Here is a 20,355-nt window from a genome sequence, read left to right on the forward strand (position 1 = left end):
GTAGACCCCAGGTGCGACCCGTTGTCCAATCTGCGAAGGACTTCCCTGTCTTGGTGAAGGATATATTTAGGGGGAAGGATAATCCATTTAATAGGGTTTTTGGCATGTTGTTCCAATAACATCCACTGGCCCATGTATCGACTTTAACATATTTTCTTTTAACAGTAATTAAATCCCAGGAAGAGGAAGGTTTCCAGAAGGCACTTCCAGAGGTTTCACATCCCCATTTAGCACAAAAATATTGGGTGTATCCTCCACATTTGTATGCCTGGCTTGGTGTTCTACCATCTTTAGGACATACATAGAAATCACTTTGGGCAAGATGGCAGCGTGACGTGGGGCCCAAGCATCCACTATAAGACCGTCGAGGGACTAGTCACTCTTCTGGGTGTGTTATATACGAGGTGTTTAACTGATTGTGTGCTCTATCTGGAATATCCCATGTATCCAAACCTGCAGCCAGCTGACAGAAATCAGGAGTGAGATCCGGTCACCAGGTGTAGGGCGTATGATGTGCCGTAGTCTGCCATATTATCTCCCCCGTTTGTGAGATAACCTGCCAGGTTAGCCTTTTTATCTGGTGGGGGCTGCCCTGTACTGTCCCTAGTCTCAGGACTAATAGTACCCATATTAGGACCGGGATCCCTCCCCTTGTATAAGTCTTATCTTCAGTGGGTTTGGAGAGCGTTGAACCTTTCATGTAGATGTCTCGGTGTTCTCAGCTTCGTCAGGTTCCTTGGCGATCTTCACATGCGACACGTGGACCCAAGTTGCTATCCCGTCAACCTTAAGTGCAGTGGGAGTAGTTAACAAGACAGTGTATGGTCCTTTCCACCTCGGCTCTAGGTTCTTGGATTGATGGCGTCGGACCCAGACAGAGTCCCCAATCTTGAATGGGTGAGGCACCACCGGGTGATTCAGTTGCTCCCGGTATGCATCGGCCAGGGGTTTCCACACCGTCCTTTGTACCAGTTGGAGGGCTTGAAGGTACGCCTCCAGGGTAGGGCTAGTGGTAAAAGAGGAGATATCAGGGTGAAGGAAATTTATAATTGGTGGGGGAGCCCCATATATAATCTCAAACGGGGTTAGGCCATGAGGCCCAGGAGTATTTCGGGCTCGGTAAAGGGCTAGCGGGAGTAGGAGTACCCAATCTCTAGTGCCAGTTGCAAGCGTTAATTTAGTTAAAGTCTCCTTAATGGTTCTATTCATGCGTTCTATCTGTCCTGAGCTCTGGGGGCGGTATGCACAATGGAGTTTCCAATCGATCCCCAATAGCCTGGCCACCTTCTGGCTTACCTGGGAGGTGAAGGCGGGCCCATTGTCTGATCCCAATATCTGGAGCATTCCATACCTGGGAAAGATGTCATCCAGGAGTTTCTTGGTTACCACGTTAGCGGTCTCCTTCTTGGTAGGGAAAGCCTCTGTCCATCCTGAAAAAGTGTCTACAAAAACCAGTAGGTATCTGTATCCATACAGTCCGGGTTTTACCTCGGTGAAGTCAATCTCCCAATGGACTCCGGGGCGGTGGCCTCGCAGGCGGTTCCCTCTGTTCAGATGGGCTTTACCTGGGTTAACTTGGGCACAAGCAGGGCAGCTGGAAGTCACCTGTTGGAGGACCTGTTCCTGATTTAATAATATAGTGTTCGATGTCTCATCAGCCAGAAGGGTCTTCATCTTGTTTTTGCTTAAAAGGATTAGCGTGTGGAGGAACTTGAGCATGTATTTGGTGTGGGAGGTTGGCATAATTTGTCACCCATGATGTAAGCTTGTCGCTCGGGGCTCCATTCCGCCCCCATTTTCTTAGCTAGCTCCTGGTCCTCCGGGCTGTAGGGCATGGGGTCCCTGCTTGGCTGTTGGCCCTGCGAGACCAGCGGCTGGTCGCCCCTGGGGGGTTGTAAGGCGACTGTCCGGGCCGTCAGATCGGACAGCCGATTTCCCCTTGCTATGACAGAGTCATCTTTTTGGTGCCCAGGACAATGTATAATGCTGAGCTGATGTGGGAGGAATAAAGCTCTTAAGAGGTCCAAAATTTCCTTTTTGTTCTTAATTTCCTTGCCCTCGGAGGTTAAGAGGCCCCTCCTCCTATAGATTTCTCCATGTACATGGGCAGTGGCGAAGGCATATCTGCTATCGGTATAGACAGTGAGTCTCTTACCTTCCGCCATCCGGAGGGCCTGGATCAGCGCGACCAGCTCTGCCTTTTGGGCTGATGTTCTGGGCGGCAGCAGCGAGGCCCAAATTACCTCTGATTCGGTGGTGACGGCTGCTCCGGCCCTCCATTCTCCTTCTTGGAGGAAGCTGCTCCCATCTGTGAACCAGATGAAATCTGGGTTTGGCAGCGGTTGATCTGTTAGGTCGGAGCGGGTGCCATGGGCCTCTGCCAGAATCTGGAGGCAATCGTGCTCCTTGGTTGGGTCTGGCAAGGGCAGCAGGGTTGCGGGGTTGAGGGAGACAACTGGTCCAAACATCACTCGGTCTGTGTCTAACAACAGCACCTGGTAGTGGGTCATTCTGGAATTTGAGAGCCATTTATCTGGGGGCTGTCGGACCAGAGCTTCCACCGCATGGGAGGATAACACAGTTAATGGCTGTCCCAAAGTCAGTTTCCCTGCGTCCTTGAGCAAAACAGCAATGGCGGCTACCATGCGCAGACAAGGGGGCCAACCTGCAGCTACCGGGTCTAATTTTTTTGATAGATAAGCTACAGGTTTCTTCCATGGCCCCAGTCTCTGTACCAGCACTCCTCTTGCAAAGCCTGAGTTCTCGTCCACGAACAGTTCAAAGGGCTTAGTCAGATCTGGTAGGCCAAGAGCTGGTGACTCAAGTAAAGTTCTCTTAATTTGTTGAAAGGCCTGCTGTTGCTCCTCTCCCCAGTGGAACGTGACCCCGGGCTTGGTGAGGGGATACAGAGGGGCAGCCATTTCAGCAAAACCTGGGATCCAGAGGCGGCAGTAGCCGGCTGTACCTAGGAACTCCCGCACCTGGCGGGGGTTCCTTGGAGGGGGTATGGAGATTATGGCCTCCTTCCTTGCTTCCGTGAGCCATCTCTGTCCTCCCTCCAGGGTGTAACCTTGGTAAATGACTTTGCTTTGGCAAATCTGGGCCTTCTTGGCCAAAGCCCGATAGCCCTTCTGTCCCAGTTTAGCCAAAAGGGCCCGAGTGCCTTTTAAATATTCAGCCTGGGTTCTGGCCGCTAGGAGGAGGTCATCCACATATTGGAGCAAGATTAAGGCTGGGTGTTCGACCTGGAACTCGGCCAGGTCTGAGTGTAGGGCTTCATCAAAGAGGGTCGGGCTGTTCTTTAACCCCTGGGGAAGCCGAGTCCAGGTCAACTGTCCTGAAAGTCCCATCTCTGGGTCTCTCCATTGAAAAGCAAACAGCAGTTGACTCTGGGGATGCAATCTCAAACAAAAGAAGGCATCCTTTAAGTCCAATATCGTATACCAAATGTGGGTTGGTGGAAGAGTGCTGAGGAGGTTGTAAGGGTTTGGCACTGTGGGGTGTATATCTTCAACTCATTTATTAACCTCCCTCAGGTCTTGAACCGGTCTGTAATCCCCTGTCCCAGGTTTTTTTTACAGGCAGGAGGGGGGTATTCCAAGGGGATCGACAGGGCACAAGTACCCCCTGGTCCAGGAGCCTCCGGATGTGTGGTTTAATGCCCTCCTGGGCTTCCCGGGACATGGGGTATTGTTTGATTGAAACAGGAGTGGCGGTGGCTTTTAACTGTATAACAAGTGGGGGTTGGTCGTGAGCCAGCCCCAAGCCGCCAGTCTCTGCCCATGCCGAGGGGAATTCTCTCAACCAGCTCTGCATCCCTTGTGGTGGCCCCTTAGAGGGCTCGGGTTCAAACAGGCAGTATTCTTCTTCCAATTTTAGGGCTTGGACTTGTAGGGGGGTCCCTTTGGGCCCCGTAACGGTCAACCCCTTGTCATCAAAATAGATATGAGCCTTGAGTTTAGTCAATAGGTCTCGGCCCAACAATGGGTGAGGGCAATCAGGTATATGCAAAAAAGAGTGGGTTACCTGTCCAGATGCCAGCTGAACCTTTCTTTCAGTGGTCCATCGATATCTCCTGCTACCTGTGGCCCCCTGGACCAAAGCTGTACGGTCACTGAGAGAGCCTCCGGTATGAGTCAGGACTGAATGTTGAGCCCCGGTGTCCACTAGGAAGGTCACTGGCTGCCCCCCGATCTTGAGAGTTATCCTAGGCTCGGGGGAGTGCTCCTGGCCTTGACCTCCCTAATTCTCTAGATTGAGGAGGTCCGTGGTCCTTGGCTTAGTTCTCCGAGACTCTTGAGGTATCTTTGGGCAGTTACGAGCCCAATGTCCTCTTGCTTTGCAGTAAGCACATTGGTCTTTGTCAAGCAGTATCCTTCTTTGACCTCCCGTCCTAACTCCCTCTCTGACCTGTCCCTGTGACACTACAGTGGCCAGGACTTTACTTATTTCTCTATGACTTTTTTTTCTCTTTCTTCCTGCTTCTGCCACATCCTATCCTCCCACTCGTCGGGAGTCTCCCTCTTATTGAACACTTTCTCTGCCTCCCTTAATATATCTGACAAACTGAACGAATATAATCCCTCTAGTCTCTGTAACTTGGCCCTTATATCTGGGCTTGATTGATAGATGAAGGACAAGATGACGCTCGGTGCCTGACCTGGATCTTCCGGATCGTACAGGGTATACATCCGATAGGCCTCTTTGAGTCTTTCCAGGAATGCTGCTGGCGTCTCATCCTTTCCCTGGACCGTACTCCTAACCTGAGCCAAATTGGTGGGGCACCTAGCAGCCCCCCGGAGACCCGCTAAGAGCAACTGGCGATAAAGATGTAGGTGCTCCCTACCTTCTGGGGTCGTGAAGTCCCAGTTCGGGCGGGTGAGGGGAAAGGCTGCATCGATAACATTAGGCAATTGGGTGGGTCTTCCATCGTCACCAGGAACCTGCTTCCGAGCCTCTAAGAAGACTTGCTGCTTTTCCTCCACTGTTAGGAGGGTCTGCAGCAACTGCTGACAGTCGTCCCATGTGGGCTGGTGGGTCACTAAAATGGACTCAATCAGGTTAGTCAAGGCAACAGGGTCCCTAGAGAAAGGGGGTTTGTGCTGCTTCCAGTTGTAAAGGTCAGAGGCTGAAAATGGTCAGTATTGAAGCTGGTGATTACGGCCCTCCCGGAGGGGGAAGACTCTGGATTCTTTGGCTGGTTCATCATGCTTGCCTCGTAGGCGACCGGCAATTGGGGAGGTGGCCGGAGCCTCATCCTCTCGCTCTGTCTGTAGAGGATGTTCGGGGGCCGCCAGCGGTTCTAGCACCGCCGTGGGGTCTGCCGGTCCCTCCGGTGCCGCCGCAGGGGCCGCCGGTCCCCCTTGTCCCCGATTCCCCGGGTATGGTGGTGGGTCCTCTGTCAGGAGGTCAATAAGAGGTGAATTGGGGTCCGGGGGAAGAACAGGGGTCTTAGGGGGATCTTTTCATGGGAGAACAGGGTAAAGGGAGGAGGTAGGAGGGGCGAGATGGGGCGGCGGTGCCGTCGGGGGGCAGGCCTGGGGCGCCGGAGGGGAGAGAAATGGCCTAACCCATGGGGGGGGTTCTGTCGCCAGGAGTCTCCATATGGCGATGTATGGGACTTGGTCCGGGTGGCCATGTGGACCCGGAGCGAAGACTTTTCCCTCCACCTGTGAAATAAGACTGAGGTTAAAGGTTCCCTCGTGAGGCCATCCTACATTCATCATGACCCATTCGGCCTCGCAAAGGGTGATCCATTTGTTCTTCTTGATTACAACTCCCTCGTTGTTGGCTCGTGCTTTCACGTCTGACCAGTGGTCAAGCGTGAGGCTCAAGGGGTTGGTGATGGTCTGTCCCATGGCTGTTTCTAGGAGGAGAGCGCTCAGACAGAAAATGAGGAACGACAGACAAACACAAGTAAGACTGACACACGCTGCGCGGCTTCGGCTCCAAACCGAAAGCAAAAACTCAGAAGGAGACTGCTGTGAGGGTCCGGATCCCTCGTCTCCAACCAACACCACGTATCCTTCGGATACGTGAGTGGCCCCAAAAAACCGTGCCCCTGTGGGGACTTCAGATACCCGTGGAACGTCTTCCAGGGTTTCGGTGGGCGAAGTCCGAGCTCGTCAGCTCCTTCAGCCCCCACCACCACAGACAGATTATCAGATGCGCACAGACAGACAGACAACATTCAGACAGGACAGGGATGACATATACTGAGGCCGGTCGGCTTACCTCCTGACGGTGGGTCGGTGGTCCCGGGGAGGGGTCTCGATCTCGGTGGAACCTCCAAATGAAAGATCCCCAGTGGAGATCTTCCCTCAGGAGAGACCCCGGACCCAAGGAACACGCCGAAACCACGGATCAGATGCAAACAGCAAGAGGGTTTATTTCAATGCACAGGTACCTGGGGCGACAAAGTCTCTCAGAGGACTTGCGCGCCTTCCTAGGGAAAGGGGGACTTTTTATAGGATCCCAGGGGCAGAGGCGCGGTGTCGCGCCCGCCTCGACCAGCAAGGAAGATGCGACACCGGGATCCTTCTCATCACAGTTTATTCAGACCTTTGATTAATTGCATTGTGTCTCTCTCCCCGGGGCAAGCCTCTCCCAGCACCTAAGTAGGGCTGGGCTGCCAACCCCAAGCAGCCACGTGGGCACTGTCCACAGGTTCACGCATATGCCAGCAACACACGAATCCAGCCATAGCCAAATAAGGAGCTGTTTACCCTAAAGAGTGTTTGCCATCAGGAAGGCAGAGGGTAGAAGCCAGAGCCATCTTTAGGGTGCGGCTACACGCAGCTCTCTACAGCACGGTTACAGAAGCGAGAAGCATAGTTACAGGGTTCCCATTGGTTGATTCAAATAAGGCCAGGGTGAACTTGGGGACTTCTCGGAATTTGGATGTGTGTGGCTGACCTGGCTTTCTCTAGGGCACAGTGGTGTTTTTCTAGCCCAACTGTTTATTCCCCAAGGCCAGGTGGCCCATCCTGTTTTGACTCAACTGTCTCATCCTGTTTTGACTCAACGGTTGTTTTCCCAGAGCAGGGTGGCCGACCACAGACCACAGTTATTTTGTTTCCTTGACTTGAGGTGAACTCCTGCTTTTTCTGGTATTTGCCTTGCAGAATGGCATCCCTATGGCTAAGTAAAAGTCTGCTATAAATGGGGTCATAGACAGTCCCAAAAGCATTGCCAAAACAGATGTGGGTGTTAGGGGAATGGAAGACTGAAAAGTATCTAGGCAGACACAAGACTGAGTCAGGACAAAATGGTGTTACCTTAGTCATTTCAGACTGATTATAGCTGGAGTGATGGCAGTAATTACTTTGGTGGCCACAGCTACCCGCTTCCTCATCAATCTCCTCTGTCAATGATCTCACAAAAACACCATGTATGCTCTCAAGGACCAGTTAGACATTGAACAACAACAACAAAATAAGTGCATGGCTTAATTCCCTCGAAGCCACAATACTGTTCCTGGGAGATGAGAACTAGGCCCTGCTATTTAGACAGGATTTAATATGTCACATGGACTACCAACACATGTGTGAGAGTAGCTCTTTATAATGAAAGCAAATGTAATTGGGAATTAATTAAGGCCCACCTCCTGGGTGCTTGGACCCACAATTATGATAGTGTTGATGTAGCCCCATTATGGCAGCACATCCTAGATCTGAGAAAGGTTTATCATCAGTGACTTAATTTGGTTTTCTATTGGTGCACCAAAATACCATCTCCTAATAGCAAGTTGGGGAGAAAAGAATGTATTTGGCTTACACTTCCATATTGCTGTTCATCATTGAAGGAAGTCAGGACCAGAACATAAACAGGGCAGGAACCTGGAGGCAGGAGTTGATACAGAGGTCATTGAAGAATGCTGCTTACTGGCTTGCTTCCCATGGTTTGCTCAAACTGCTTTCTTTCTTTTTCTTTTCTTTTCTTTTCTCTTCTCTTCTCTTCTCCCTCCCCCCCCTCCCTCCCTTCCTTCCTTCCTTCCTTCCTTCCTTCCTTCCTTCCTTCCTTCCTTCCTGTCTTTCTTTCTGCCTTTTGTCTTTTTCCTTTTTCCTTTTTTTTTTTTTCTCTGTGTAGCTCTGTTGTCCTGGAATTCTCTCTGTAGACTAAGCCGACCTCAAACTCACAGAGATCTGCCCACCTCTTCCCCCCAAGTGCTGGGATTAAAAGTGTGGGTCACCACCACCTTGTTCAGACTGCTTTATTATAGAACCCAGGAACACCAGCACTGGGACGGTACCACCCACAAAGTGCTGGGCACTCCTCCAGCAATAACTAATTAATAAAATGCCCTATAGGTGGATTTTATGGAGGCATTTTCTTAATTAAGATTCTGTGTTGTGAAACAATCTTTGTACACAATAAATATATGTTACTCTCATTGGCTAATTAAAGAGCTAACTAGATAGGTAGAAGTTAGATGAGACTTGTAGACAAAAGGAGAGCATGAAGAAGAAGGGAAGAGGCTTAGGAGTCATGAGGAGACTCAGAGAGAAGCAAGATGATCTTTCTGTGTTGAAAAATGGGACCACCACATGGTAAAGCATAGATAAGAAATATGAGTTAATTTAAAATATAAGAGCTAGTTAGTTCCAAGCATGAGCTATTGGCCAAGCGTTTATCCTTTATAATAAATCTCTGTGCAGTTATTTCGGAACTAGATGGTGGGTCAGAAAGGTTCACCAACAGCTCTGTCCATTCAGATAACTTTAGTTTGTGTGTCAAGCTGACGTAAGACTAGCCAATACAATCAGATTGTTTTCCTAGCTATTATTGCACAAATGATCCTCAATGTGTTTTTGAGACTTCAATCCCTTTAACTTGTTAAAACACTCCTTTTTGTTCCATTGGGCATAGCAGCTATTTTTTTTTCTTCTTATCCTCTTTACACTCTGGTGCTGAGCCTTGCCACAAATCTCCTCTGGAGTAAGCAAGAAGATTCATCATAAACATCTACAAAAACAAGAAAGGGGGAAGATGTGGAGAGCAGTATCAGCTTGGACTGAGTGACTCTTGGACAGAGCTATGGACAATGTACATGACTTTGGGTTTGAGTCTTTAGCAGGTAACTAAAAATTAAGTTTTGTACTTGGATGTATATAACAATTTGTGGTCTTTTAACCTCTTTGAGATCTGCTGCATATAACATTTAAAATGTTTTAAGTTTTCTACACCGAACCATGACCATCCCTAATAGTGACCTTTAAAGTCTCTAAAAGGAGGATGGACCCCACAACAACAAATCTACCTGGATTGTGGTAATGCCACCAAGCTGACAAACACCACCCAAAGATCTGCTTTGGACACAAATGGCTCAGGACAATTTCAAGGTGGCTAGTTGAAATGGTCCAGCCTCATAGACTACTCTAGCCAAGACTTGAGATGAGCCCTGCACTTTCCCATTACAGAGACTGGGCAACAAATGACACAGCTACCTCTCCCGGGACTTGACAATTATCCTAATATTTTTCAGGGTGCCTCTAAAGATGCTGTCATCCCCAGACAACAGGAAGCAATGTCCGCATTCCCAAGAGATGGGGTGGACCGTTTTTGTTCATTCAGTGGGTTATGGATATTTGCTATCATTTGGGTGGGGGTTACAAGTTGTTATTGGTAATGATCAGGAAAAAAGCTGAACAAAGGAGTGTAGATGCAGGAATTTTGTTCTCAAAATAAAAAGGGGGAATACAGAAAAGGATAGAAGGGTAGATTATTGAATCTACTTTTTTTGTCAATAGTATTATTTCTTTTTAAAATTTATTTATTTATTAGAATTATTTTATTTTATAATTAATTTAATTTTACCTATCAGCCACGGATTCCCCTGTCCTCCCTCCTCCTACTCCCCAGTCTTCCCCCCAATCCACCTACCATTCCCACCTCTTCCAGGGCAAGGTCTCCGCTGGGGATTCAGCTCAGCCTGGTAGATTCAGATGAGGCAGGTCCAGTCCCCTCCTCCCTACACCAAGGCTGAGAAAAATGTGTCAGTATAGGCCCTAGGTTCAAAAAAGCCAGCTCATGCACTAAGGACAGGTCCCTGTCCCACTGCCTGGGAGTTCAAGCTAATCAACTGTCTCACTTATCTAGAGGGCCTGATCCAGTTCCATGGGGGCTCCTCAGCTATTGGTTCATAGTTCATATGTTTCCACTAGTTTGGCTATTTGTCCCTGTGCTTTTTCCAATCATGGTCTCAATATTTCTTGCTCATATAATCCCTCCTCTCTCTCTGGCCAACTGGACTCCTGGAACTCCACCTGGGGTTTGGCCATGGATCTCTGCATCCACTTCCATCAGTAACTGGATGAGAGTTCTATCATGACAGTTAGGGTGTTTGGCCATCCAATCACCAAAGTAGGTCAGTTCAGGCTTTCTCTCTACCATTGCCAGTAGTCTATTGTAGAGGTATCTTTGTGGATTTCTGGGGACCTCTCTAGCACTCTGCTTCTTCCTATTCTCAGGAGGTCTTCATTTATCATGGTAACTCTTTATTTGCTCTCCCTCTTTGTTCTTGATCCAGCTGGGACATCCTGCTTCCCTAAACTTTCTTTCCCCCAACACTTACCCTCCATTACCCCCCCACACAACCAGTTTGCTCATGTAGATCTCATCCATTTCTCTGTCATTGGGTGATCCCTTTGTCTTTCTTAGGGTCCTCTTTACCAGGTAGCCTCCCTGGAGTTGTAAGTTGCAATCTGGTTATCTTTTGCCTTACATCTAGTATCCACTTACAAGTGAGTACATACTATGTTTGTCTTTCTGAGTGTGGGTTTCCTTACTCAGGATGATTTTTTCCTATTTCCATCCATTTGCCTGCAAACCTCATGAGGTCATTGTTTTTCTCTGCTGAGTAGTACTCCATTGTGTATATGTACCACATTTTCTTTATCCATTCTTCAGTTGAAGGGCATCTAGGTTGTTTCCAGTTTCTGGCTATTGCAAATAATGCTGCTATGAACATAGTTGAGCATGTGTCCTTGTGATATGATTGAGAATTCTTGGGTATATGGCCACGAGTGGTATAGCTGGGCCTTGAGGGAGATTGATCCCAATTTTCTAAGAAATCGCCATATTGATTTCCAAAGTGGTTGTACAAGTTTGAATTCCTACCAACAGTGTAGGAGTGTTCCCCTTGCTCCACATCCTCCCCAGCATAAACTGTCTTCAGTGTTTTTTTAATCTTAGCCATTCTGACAGGTGTAAGATGGTATTTTAAAGAAAAAATCCCCAACTACTAGTCTTAAATATTTTATGTTGGTATGAATTTTTGTAAATTGATACAAATTTGAGGTTATTTATTTATTTATTTTGGGTTTTTGAGACAGGGTTTCTCTGTGTAGCTTTTGTGCCTTTCTTGGGACTCACTTAGTAGCCTAGGTTGGCCTCAAACTCATAGAGATCCGCCTGGCTCTGCCTCCTGAGTGCTGGGATTAAAGGCGTGCTCCCCCACCACCCGGCAAGGTTATTTTTGTTATACTATGCATATGTTTCTACTCTTGTTTAAGATATTTTATATATTGATATAAATTTAAGGTAATTTTTTTAGAACATACTGTATATACATTTCTACCCTTTTTCAAGGCATCGTACTTATACAGCTTATTTAACAATGTAATGAAAATTTCTAGTCCTTGAAAGTTATTATTACAAACTATTTAGGATAATAAAGAAATGCAGGTTAGAAGTTAGTCACCTATTATAATCAAACTTGTAGTCATGTTAGGTATGTTTTCAAGGTCAAACAGATATATTTTAGCTGGACAGGTGATCTTCAGACACTTCAGAAATCTACAGAATATGGCATTTAAGATGTTTTAATAACATAAGGTTCTTTTTTTTCTTTAATGACAACGAGACATGTCTGTTCCTGGAAGCATCAATCTACTTTAGAATAGATGGTGGACATATAAGAAACTCCATATGAAATTTACTTTAATCATGGAAAAAGTTAGGCACTGGGCAAGAAACTGACCTTGCCTCAACTGCTGACAGTGCGCTGTTCAAAATGGATAATCAGGACACAAAAGAAAGTGACTGCCAAACTTTGCCAAGACAAGGTGGGACATTCCTTCAAAAATCCTGTTTCACAGAAAAGTTGGCCAGGTATTCTGGTACTGCAGGCCAGAGATGAATGTTCCAACATTACAGAGGAACCTTGAGTTACTGTCCAGGCAACCAGTTGTTTTTGTCATTTCTTAGTTTTGGAAGTTGTTTGTTTCATACTTCTTTTTTATTCAGATAATATTTTATCCTTCTCAGGTCTCTGATGTAGTGAAGACTAGATAGCTATTGTTATAGCTTTCCTTGTTACCAGATTCAGAAAAGAAACTGACAAAAGAGGTGTAAAGTATACAAGAATATACTTTAGAGTCATAAAAAGATAGTTTTGGGTTGGTAATACAAGTTAGGATAGAAAGTGAATTTGGTACAATACTTTGAACTCACCAAAATAGGATAGATAATGGAGTATTTTCTCCAAATTTGTCAGATGCAATTAGAATGGACATTTTAAATGTAATTCTTGCCTGTATATACTTGTATATAGTTATTGTACAAATTTTATATTGTTTTACTGTGTTACTTACAAATCTTTCTTCTTTTTTCTTCATTTTAGACAAAATGGGGGAAATGTTGTGTGATCTTTTGATTGTGTTCTGACAAGTAAAGCTTGCTTAGAGTCAGAGGGTGGAGTTAGTCACTAGCTGACCAAAATTAATCACAGAGGTTTTAGAAGACTGAGGACAGATAGGAGAGGAAGTAGTAAGGTGGAAAGGGATTTGGCTCTCTGTTTGGAGGAAGGAACAGAACAGGTAGGAAGGACTAGTGGATTCTTTGCTTCTCTGATCTTTCAGGCTCTTACCCCAATATCTGACTTCTGAATTTTTATTGATAAAGAACAATTAGAGTAATGCTTCAGTCTCCATTATGAAGAAGAAGCATGACCCTTCTCCAAACACGTTTGTCCAAAGACACAAACATGTTTATGAGAATATCATCCTCAGCTAAGAATAGTATATGACAATAGGTTGCTCACAATTTTCCTATTCCTTCTCACCCCTCTTCCTGAAAGCTTACTGATTTCAGTGTTGATTCCCCTCCTGAAGAGAAACAGCCACACCTATGTCCCACAGTTAAGAGTATATAATGTGTTGAGGGCACTGGGTATCATCACCATACCTCCAGCCCGGCCTACTTCCCATCCAATCCCAGCTCTTCCGTTGGTGTGTCTGTTGCTTCTTTCTTCCTTGTATCCCCAGTCAGGAGAAAGAGAAGTGCAAGTCCAAATCTGTCAGGGTTACAGCTCCTTAGCAGTTACCTCTAAAATGAAAGCAGGTCTCTTGTCAGATTGTGTCAAAGAGGGTAGGCTAAAACAAAGGACTGATTTGAGATAAAAGGAAATGAGCTATTTCTTGTAGCCTTAGACATAGTGAGAAAGGCTTCTAACCACCTGACAAGTGTCTACCACAGTGAGAATACAGTTGAGTTACCAAGTGAACAGCATGTATGAGTAAAGTCTAGATACCAGTATTGTCTCTGGAGATGCCCTTGAGTTTGGTGATTGGGAAAATGAGGTGGTTTCCGAGCCTCTTAGGGTAGACAGGTAATGATGTGGAGCGTTCTATGACAAGGTGTGCATGTGGTGGTGGGAGTTGGTTTTGAGTAAAGTGGGAAGAGTTTGGTGTCTCACATGAAAACAGTCATGTGGGCTGGAGATGAGGGCCTGCTCTTGGGCAGAAAGAAATAAGACAATTATGGAGAACATACCAGGAGTCTTTGAGGATGGCTACCTTTTTTTTCAATTGTGGAGGTTTTTTGGGGATGTTGATGTTCAGCTGGAATCTTCAGCTTACCCCTTCTTGATCCGGCTACTCCTCCCTCTCCAAACTCCACCCTCTCAGATAAACTGCCAAGCAGTGGCTTCTCATCTGAGGCTGCTAGCTCCCCATGACCCCACCAAAAGCTTATAATAGGCCACAAACTCAGCTTGTGGAGGATGTGTCACCAGCCTGCAGCTACAGGGTACTTAAGCCCCCTCCTTTAGATTGGCCATGTGATTTCTCTCCTGCCCTCTTCCTCTACTCAGATCTCTGGGGGCTAGAGGTCTCACATGGGGCTTGCTTTGCTCCAATATACCTGGTCTTTTATTTTTAATTCAGTTTGATCTGGCTTATTGCATTGGCAGAGAAACCTACTCTTGGGGTACAGAAGACCTATTAATAGAGAGACTGAAATGGGTTGGAAGCTGGAAGGAGAGTGTTAACAAGAGAGGATGGTGGGTGGTGTCTGGAAAATTGGAGAACTAGATTTTGCTTCTGCAAAGGTGTACATTGCTTTATTCAGGTAGCAAGCACACCAAAAGAGCAGAAAGCTTTGTAGGTTTTTATCCTAACACAAGGGTCTATGCCTTTTCCCCATTGACTGGGATCTGACTTCACAGTCTTTAAAAAAATGTGGTGTAAGGAATATGGGGGTAGGTGGCCCTGAGTCATAAGAGTCAGAGAGCTGCCCCTGTCCCCCACCAGCTGCAATACTTGGGAGAGCAGGATCTGCACAATAGAGCCAATCCTGTTGATGGAGGTGTGGGGGAGACAGCCCTAAAGTTGTGAGTACAAGAGAGCTGTCCCCATTACTCATCTGCCATGTGGCAGCATGGGTGGTGGACAAATGCCCTCCCCCTGCCCCTTCCTCCACCTATCAATACCTGAGGCAGGTGGGAGAGCTGGCCCTGAGGTTAAAAGAGCAGGAGAGCTGTCTCTGCTCCTCAACAGCTGCAGCAGTCTGGAGAGTGGTCCCTACACCACACCTGGGCAACACAGTAGAGCTGGCCCTGAAGGGGTAGGTATGGGAGAACCCACTCTGATGGCATGAAAGAAGGAGAACTGGCCCAGCCTCTTTCTCATACCTGCCAGGGGTGAACTAGCCAGCACAGTACAGGAAAGCTCACTCTGGTGGTGAGGACAAAGGAGAGCTGGAGGACTGACCAACCCTGAAACTGCCCAGGCCCAGAACCAGGGTTATGAGTTAGCCCACCTCAACATTCACCCCATCTATAATCTGCTGGAGTACATAAAGGGCAACAACAGGATAAACAAGAGGAGTTTCAGTGGGGGCTCAACATCAATGGTATAGCAAAAACCAGAGACCTCAAACCAGACCAATGATTGCTTGCAATAAACACTTGCAAGTAAAGATAAATGAATAAAAGTGTTTACTGCATGACTCACTGTGTCATACTACAGCTTCCATGATGAGATTGATTTTTTTCTGTTTGTTTGTTTTCTCTTCTTTTTTCTCTTAAATTTTATTTTATTGGGAGGATTGCAAGGGCAATGGGCAGATATGAAAAGACAGGGAAATGAATGGAATGAAGATGCATGATGTAAAAGATACAAAGAATAAATAAAAAGAAAGTTTTAAAAAAGAGAATATGGGGGTAAGAGGTCAGCTTCTTTGTACCATTCATTTTTTAAAGTTAGCTAATCACCAAAGACTGTGAGGTCAGATCTCAATGGGAAAAAGACAAGTACCCACAAGACACAGAACCCTTAAGACACAATACCCTTGAGACACAGTACCCTTGAGACACAGACGCTTGAGACACAGTACTCTTAAGACACAGACCCTTGAGACACAGTACCCTGAATACAGAGGCTACCTGTTTAGCAAGGGTAGCCACACTAGTGTTGTTTTTGGTTATCTGAAGTACAGTGATGACCTTAGGAGTGGATGACTGTTGCCTTGAAGGGCAAGTAGGTAGCCTCAAAGAACTTGCAAACTAATTTGGGATTACTAATTGGGTTGTTCCTTGAGGTGAGGAGGCCTCTCTCCTGACAAATTGGAATATGAGAGTGTAGAATGTGGTAAGCATATTTGGAGTCAGTGTAGATGTTGGCTTTTCAGTATCATGCTAGTTTGATGGTACAGGTAAGGTTTGTGATTTCTATCTTTTGTAAGGTGGTGGGAAATAACCACAAGGAGGTTTTTTTTTAAGTTATTTTTTACTTTTTTATCCAAAGAGTAATCACAGGAATGTAGCCTATTTTGTAACCTGCCCCCTCTTGTAAAACTTTTTGTTTATGCAAAGACCCTTCACATTCCCCCATATTTGATGGCCAGGATCAACTTACCCTTTCTCCCTATCCTTTGTTCCATTTGTTTTACAGTTAGATAACCACCAAAGACTGCGGGGTCAGATCCTAGCTAATGCAGAAAAGACACCATACTCTTGCATTAGGATAAAGACCTATTGAACTTCCTGCTCTCTCAGTGTGCTTGCTACCTGCATAAAGCAACGTATCCCTTTGCACCACCAGCTTAACCCCTGTGTACATACCCACGTTCTGAATAACACTCAGAATTCCTGTGTCTTGGTGCAATTAGTCCCCAAAATAACCTATTACCCTGTGGAGGAGACTTTTCTACCAGCTAGGACCACCAGAATGGGAAGTATAATATTAAGGCTAGTCCTTTTAATATTACACAAGATTATAAAGAGCTAGGAGGGGATTTTTGTTTGTTTGTTTCATGGCTATCTTAGTATCTTCCCTCTTAGGCCTGGGCCAGACTGGAGCTAGAAACTAGAATGTTAGTTCTCATTCTCCAGGACCATAACTATAAAGCCTTAAGTTTGGCTAAAGGTGCTGACATAGCCAATCTAGAAAAATCTATCACCCACCTACAAGAGTCCCTCTCTTCCATGGCAGAGGTAGTACTCCAGAATAGAAGGAGACTAGACTTACTGTTCCTACTAAAAGGAGGTCGCTATCTGACTCTGGGAGAACAATGCTGTTTCTCATAAGGCAGGTGAGGGAAATATTGCATATTTAGCGCTTACAGCTCCAACCAATCTGAAACATATTAGTTAGGGCTGCTCATTTGGCCAATCATGTTTAGGATGACCTAATCCCCTCCTGGCTCTTTATAATATTGTATAATATTAAAAGGACTAGCCTTAATATTATACTTCCCAGGAGCTCAGGAGAGAAAACTATGAACAGTGAGGACTATTTTTGGGGAAATAGAATCTCAGCACACCAAGCTCTTTAGAGGGAGAGAAAAGACTGGCTTATGAAGTCAAGGAGACTGTAAGAAGAGGAAATATGAATGTGTGACTGGAGTCCATCTGAGTAAAAGGCTCTGGAATGCCACTTGGCCTGTGAGAGAGAGGGAGGGTCTGAGCCTCATTTGCACGAGAAACAAAGCTCTGCACCTAGCTTTGCCTGCCCCCTAGGCAGTGTCTCTGGAGGGTGTTTACTTTAGTTCAGGCGACTGATAGTTGTCTTGGCCTAGGATGCTTGAGAAGTATTTCAGGTAAAATACACTGTTAAAAGTTCTTGGAACGGGAGCCGGCGCCCGGAAGGTCAGCATGTGAAGGTGGCAGTAGCAACACGGGTCTTCCCGCTGTTGCTGTGGGGACCCCGGCGTGAGGTGGTGGTGGGAAGCCCACCGCAGTCTGCTGCGACGCCATGCAGGGTGGCGGAGGAAGTGGCAACAAAACCACGGCGGGTTGGCTGGCTTCTTCCGAGCGGGAGGAGCGGGTTACTTGCACGCTGACTTGGCTGGCGTTCCGCTAACTGGTATGAACCCCGATTCCATATTTAAATGTGGATCCACGCTATCTTGTTCAGGATTCCGATGAGTTCATTTTGCCAACTGGAGCTAACAAAACCCGAGGCAGATTTGAGCTAGCTTTCTTTACCATTGGAGGATGTTGCATGGCAGGGGCTGTATTTGGGGCAATGAACGGTCTTCGGTTAGGATTGAAGGAAACCCAGAGCATGGCCTGGTCCAAACCAAGAAACGAACAGATTTTGGATATGGTGACTAGGCAAGGAGCACTTTGGGCTAATACTCTAGGCTCTCTGGCTTTGCTCTATAGTGCATTTGGCGTTATCACTGAGAAAAAAACAAGGTGCAGAAGATGACCTCAACACAGGAGCAGCCGGAACCATGACGGGAATGTTGTATATATGTACAGGTGGTCTTCGAGGAATAGCATGTGGCGGCCTGGCAGGACCGACCCTCACCAGTCTCTATGCACTGTATAACAACTGGGAGCACATGAAAGGTTCCCTGCTTCAACAGTCACTCTGAAGATTTTGCCACCTCTGGACTGGGGGACATTTCATAGTCATCCAGATTGATTACTAAGTCAGTCTGGAGTTGCTTTCTCACTTGTACCGACAATGACTTTGAACAGTTGGAGACTGTGATGTGCTGTGAAAAAGATCATGGACGGTTAGCCTGAACTGCACTGCTTGCCCTTAGTGAGTGGAAGCCAAACCCCTTGGTGGCTTACTGAGCATGCGTTCTCTTCTCCTTTGGAGATGATCTTGCACCTGTTTTCTCTCCTACCCCCAAAGTGGAAAACCACTTACTCTCCAAATTCAGGCCAGACTTCTTTTCAACACTTTTGTCACCATGTATATCATTTAAAAATCTAAAACTATAGTTGACCTGTCTTCCAAATAAAGGGTAAAAACAGAACAACAACAACAAAAAGTTCTTGGGGAAGTTATGAGCACACATGAAATTCATCACAGAAGACAACTGATATATTAAAAGCCAAATAACACCAAATACTCCCTGAGATTTGGCTTAATCCGCTGGAAGAATTCCTTGATTCTTTCATGTACAGCTTTACCATATTCAGCTGACTTCTTACTATAATTCTGCAGCTCATAACAAAACATAATCAGATGAACTCTATTAACAAATTAATACTTCCTCCTCTCACAGCCTCCTTGACTGAGGAAGAGAAATCTAGGCTCAAGAGAGAAGAAGAACAAAGAGAATGAGAGAGGCATACCAGGCCAAAAACCAGGCAGCCATCAGCCAGCCAGCTGGTGGAGACAGCAGGAAAGTAAGATAGAAAGAAAGACAGAGACAGACAGAGACACAGAGAGAGAAAGATAAAAAAAAAAAGCCCTGAGAAAACATATATAAAGAGAAACAGCTTAAAATAAGAGCTAAGCTAAGACAGAGCATTCAAAACTAATAAGAAATCTCCATGTCATGATTTGGGAGCGGGTGTGACCCAAAAGAAAAAGCCTGGTACAGGTGGGGTCTAAAGTGTCCATAAGGGGACGCTGAATAGTTTGGCAAAGTGATTTAACTAAGACCCCTCAGTTGTGGATCCAGATAAAAATAACCCATGAGATCCAGTATAGTGAGAAGATTCCATTTAGTTTGAGGAGAAGGTATGCTCAAGCTCAGCTTTGCAGCTTTTAGATTTTCCAAGAAAGAGGAGTTGGGATGAGGGCAAGGTAAGTTATGTGGGAGAAGGCTATCTGGGCTTTAGAAAAGGATAGTTTGTCTCATCCAGTCAGAAAGCTAACAGGTATGGAGATGTGTTCTGTAGACGGTTGGTAAGAGGGACTTCAAAGAAGGAGGGTATCCACATGCTGGAGGAGGATGCTGTGAATGAGGTTAAGGAGGTAAGGGCTGTTGTAGAATCCCAGGGGAAAGACTGTCCATTTTACCTGGGTGCATATTTGGATGTTCATGGTCTGTTCAAGTAATGCAAAAAGGATCTGGTAATATGGGTCAAGAGGACTAGTAAAGAAAGCACGCTAGTACTTGGGAAATAGGTAGTAGGAGGTATATGTGACACGTAGGAATTACAGCCTGGTTGATCAGGCACTGACCCGTCCAGCAGGTCAGGTTATTCGAGGGTCTCGAGGAGGGAACCACCTGAAAGCCAATGGGGGCGAGAGGAGAAGGAGACCAGGCACATAATGAAAGACAGTCAGTCTGAGTCGCATCAAGGTCTCGTTTATTGGCAGGATGCTGCAGCTTATGAGCAGGATTTCAGGCAGGGAGGGGGAGCAGGGAAAGGAGAGTGGAAAATTTTGAGAAGAAGTCAGGGTGGTCAGGGTGGGGGTGTTTTTGGTCCCAGGCTCTTGAAGCTGGCTGATTTAAAGTTTATTCTAGGTGGCTTATCTAAACGTACATTTTTGTGGTTAGGCCAAGGACGCCCTGCTTTTGCAAGACTCCAAGAAGCAGAAAAACTCAAGACATAACAGTCCTGGGTCAAACAGTCCTGGGTCAGTCTCCAACAAATCCCCCCTCTTTTCTTTAAAATGGACCATGTTTGTGGTCAAGCTTTAAGAAGTCTGGGGGGTCTGAAGGAATGGCTTCTCGAGGATCACAGGGGCCCCGTCCCTCTATGCTATGAGAAAAGATGTCCGGGAGACAATATCTCCCCAGATTCAAACACTACAGGCGTCCCCGTGGTGCGGCAATCAGCAGACCGGGCGGTTTTTTAGAGGGAATGGAAATTGGTAAGCGCTGAGCGTTAGGCTGCTACCGCACAACCATTATGCAATGGGGCATGTAATCCAGGCT

The 20,355-nt window shown here is 46.4% G+C and overlaps 1 protein-coding gene and 1 pseudogene across 1 annotated transcript; one reads left to right on the top strand and one right to left on the bottom strand.

The window, feature by feature from the left end:
- Positions 1–4,445: 4,445 nt before the first annotated feature.
- LOC118594555 lies at positions 4,446–5,858 on the bottom strand. The gene is given in 2 exon segments (XM_036204495.1): positions 4,446–5,450; positions 5,718–5,858. Coding segments are annotated over 2 exon segments (1,146 nt in total).
- An 11,616-nt stretch (positions 5,859–17,474) lies between these two features.
- On the top strand, positions 17,475–18,121 carry LOC118595040 (annotated as a pseudogene).
- The last annotated feature ends 2,234 nt before the right edge of the window (positions 18,122–20,355 follow it).

Source organism: Onychomys torridus, chromosome 13 (assembly GCF_903995425.1).
Source record: "Onychomys torridus chromosome 13, mOncTor1.1, whole genome shotgun sequence".
NCBI lineage: Eukaryota > Metazoa > Chordata > Mammalia > Rodentia > Cricetidae > Onychomys > Onychomys torridus.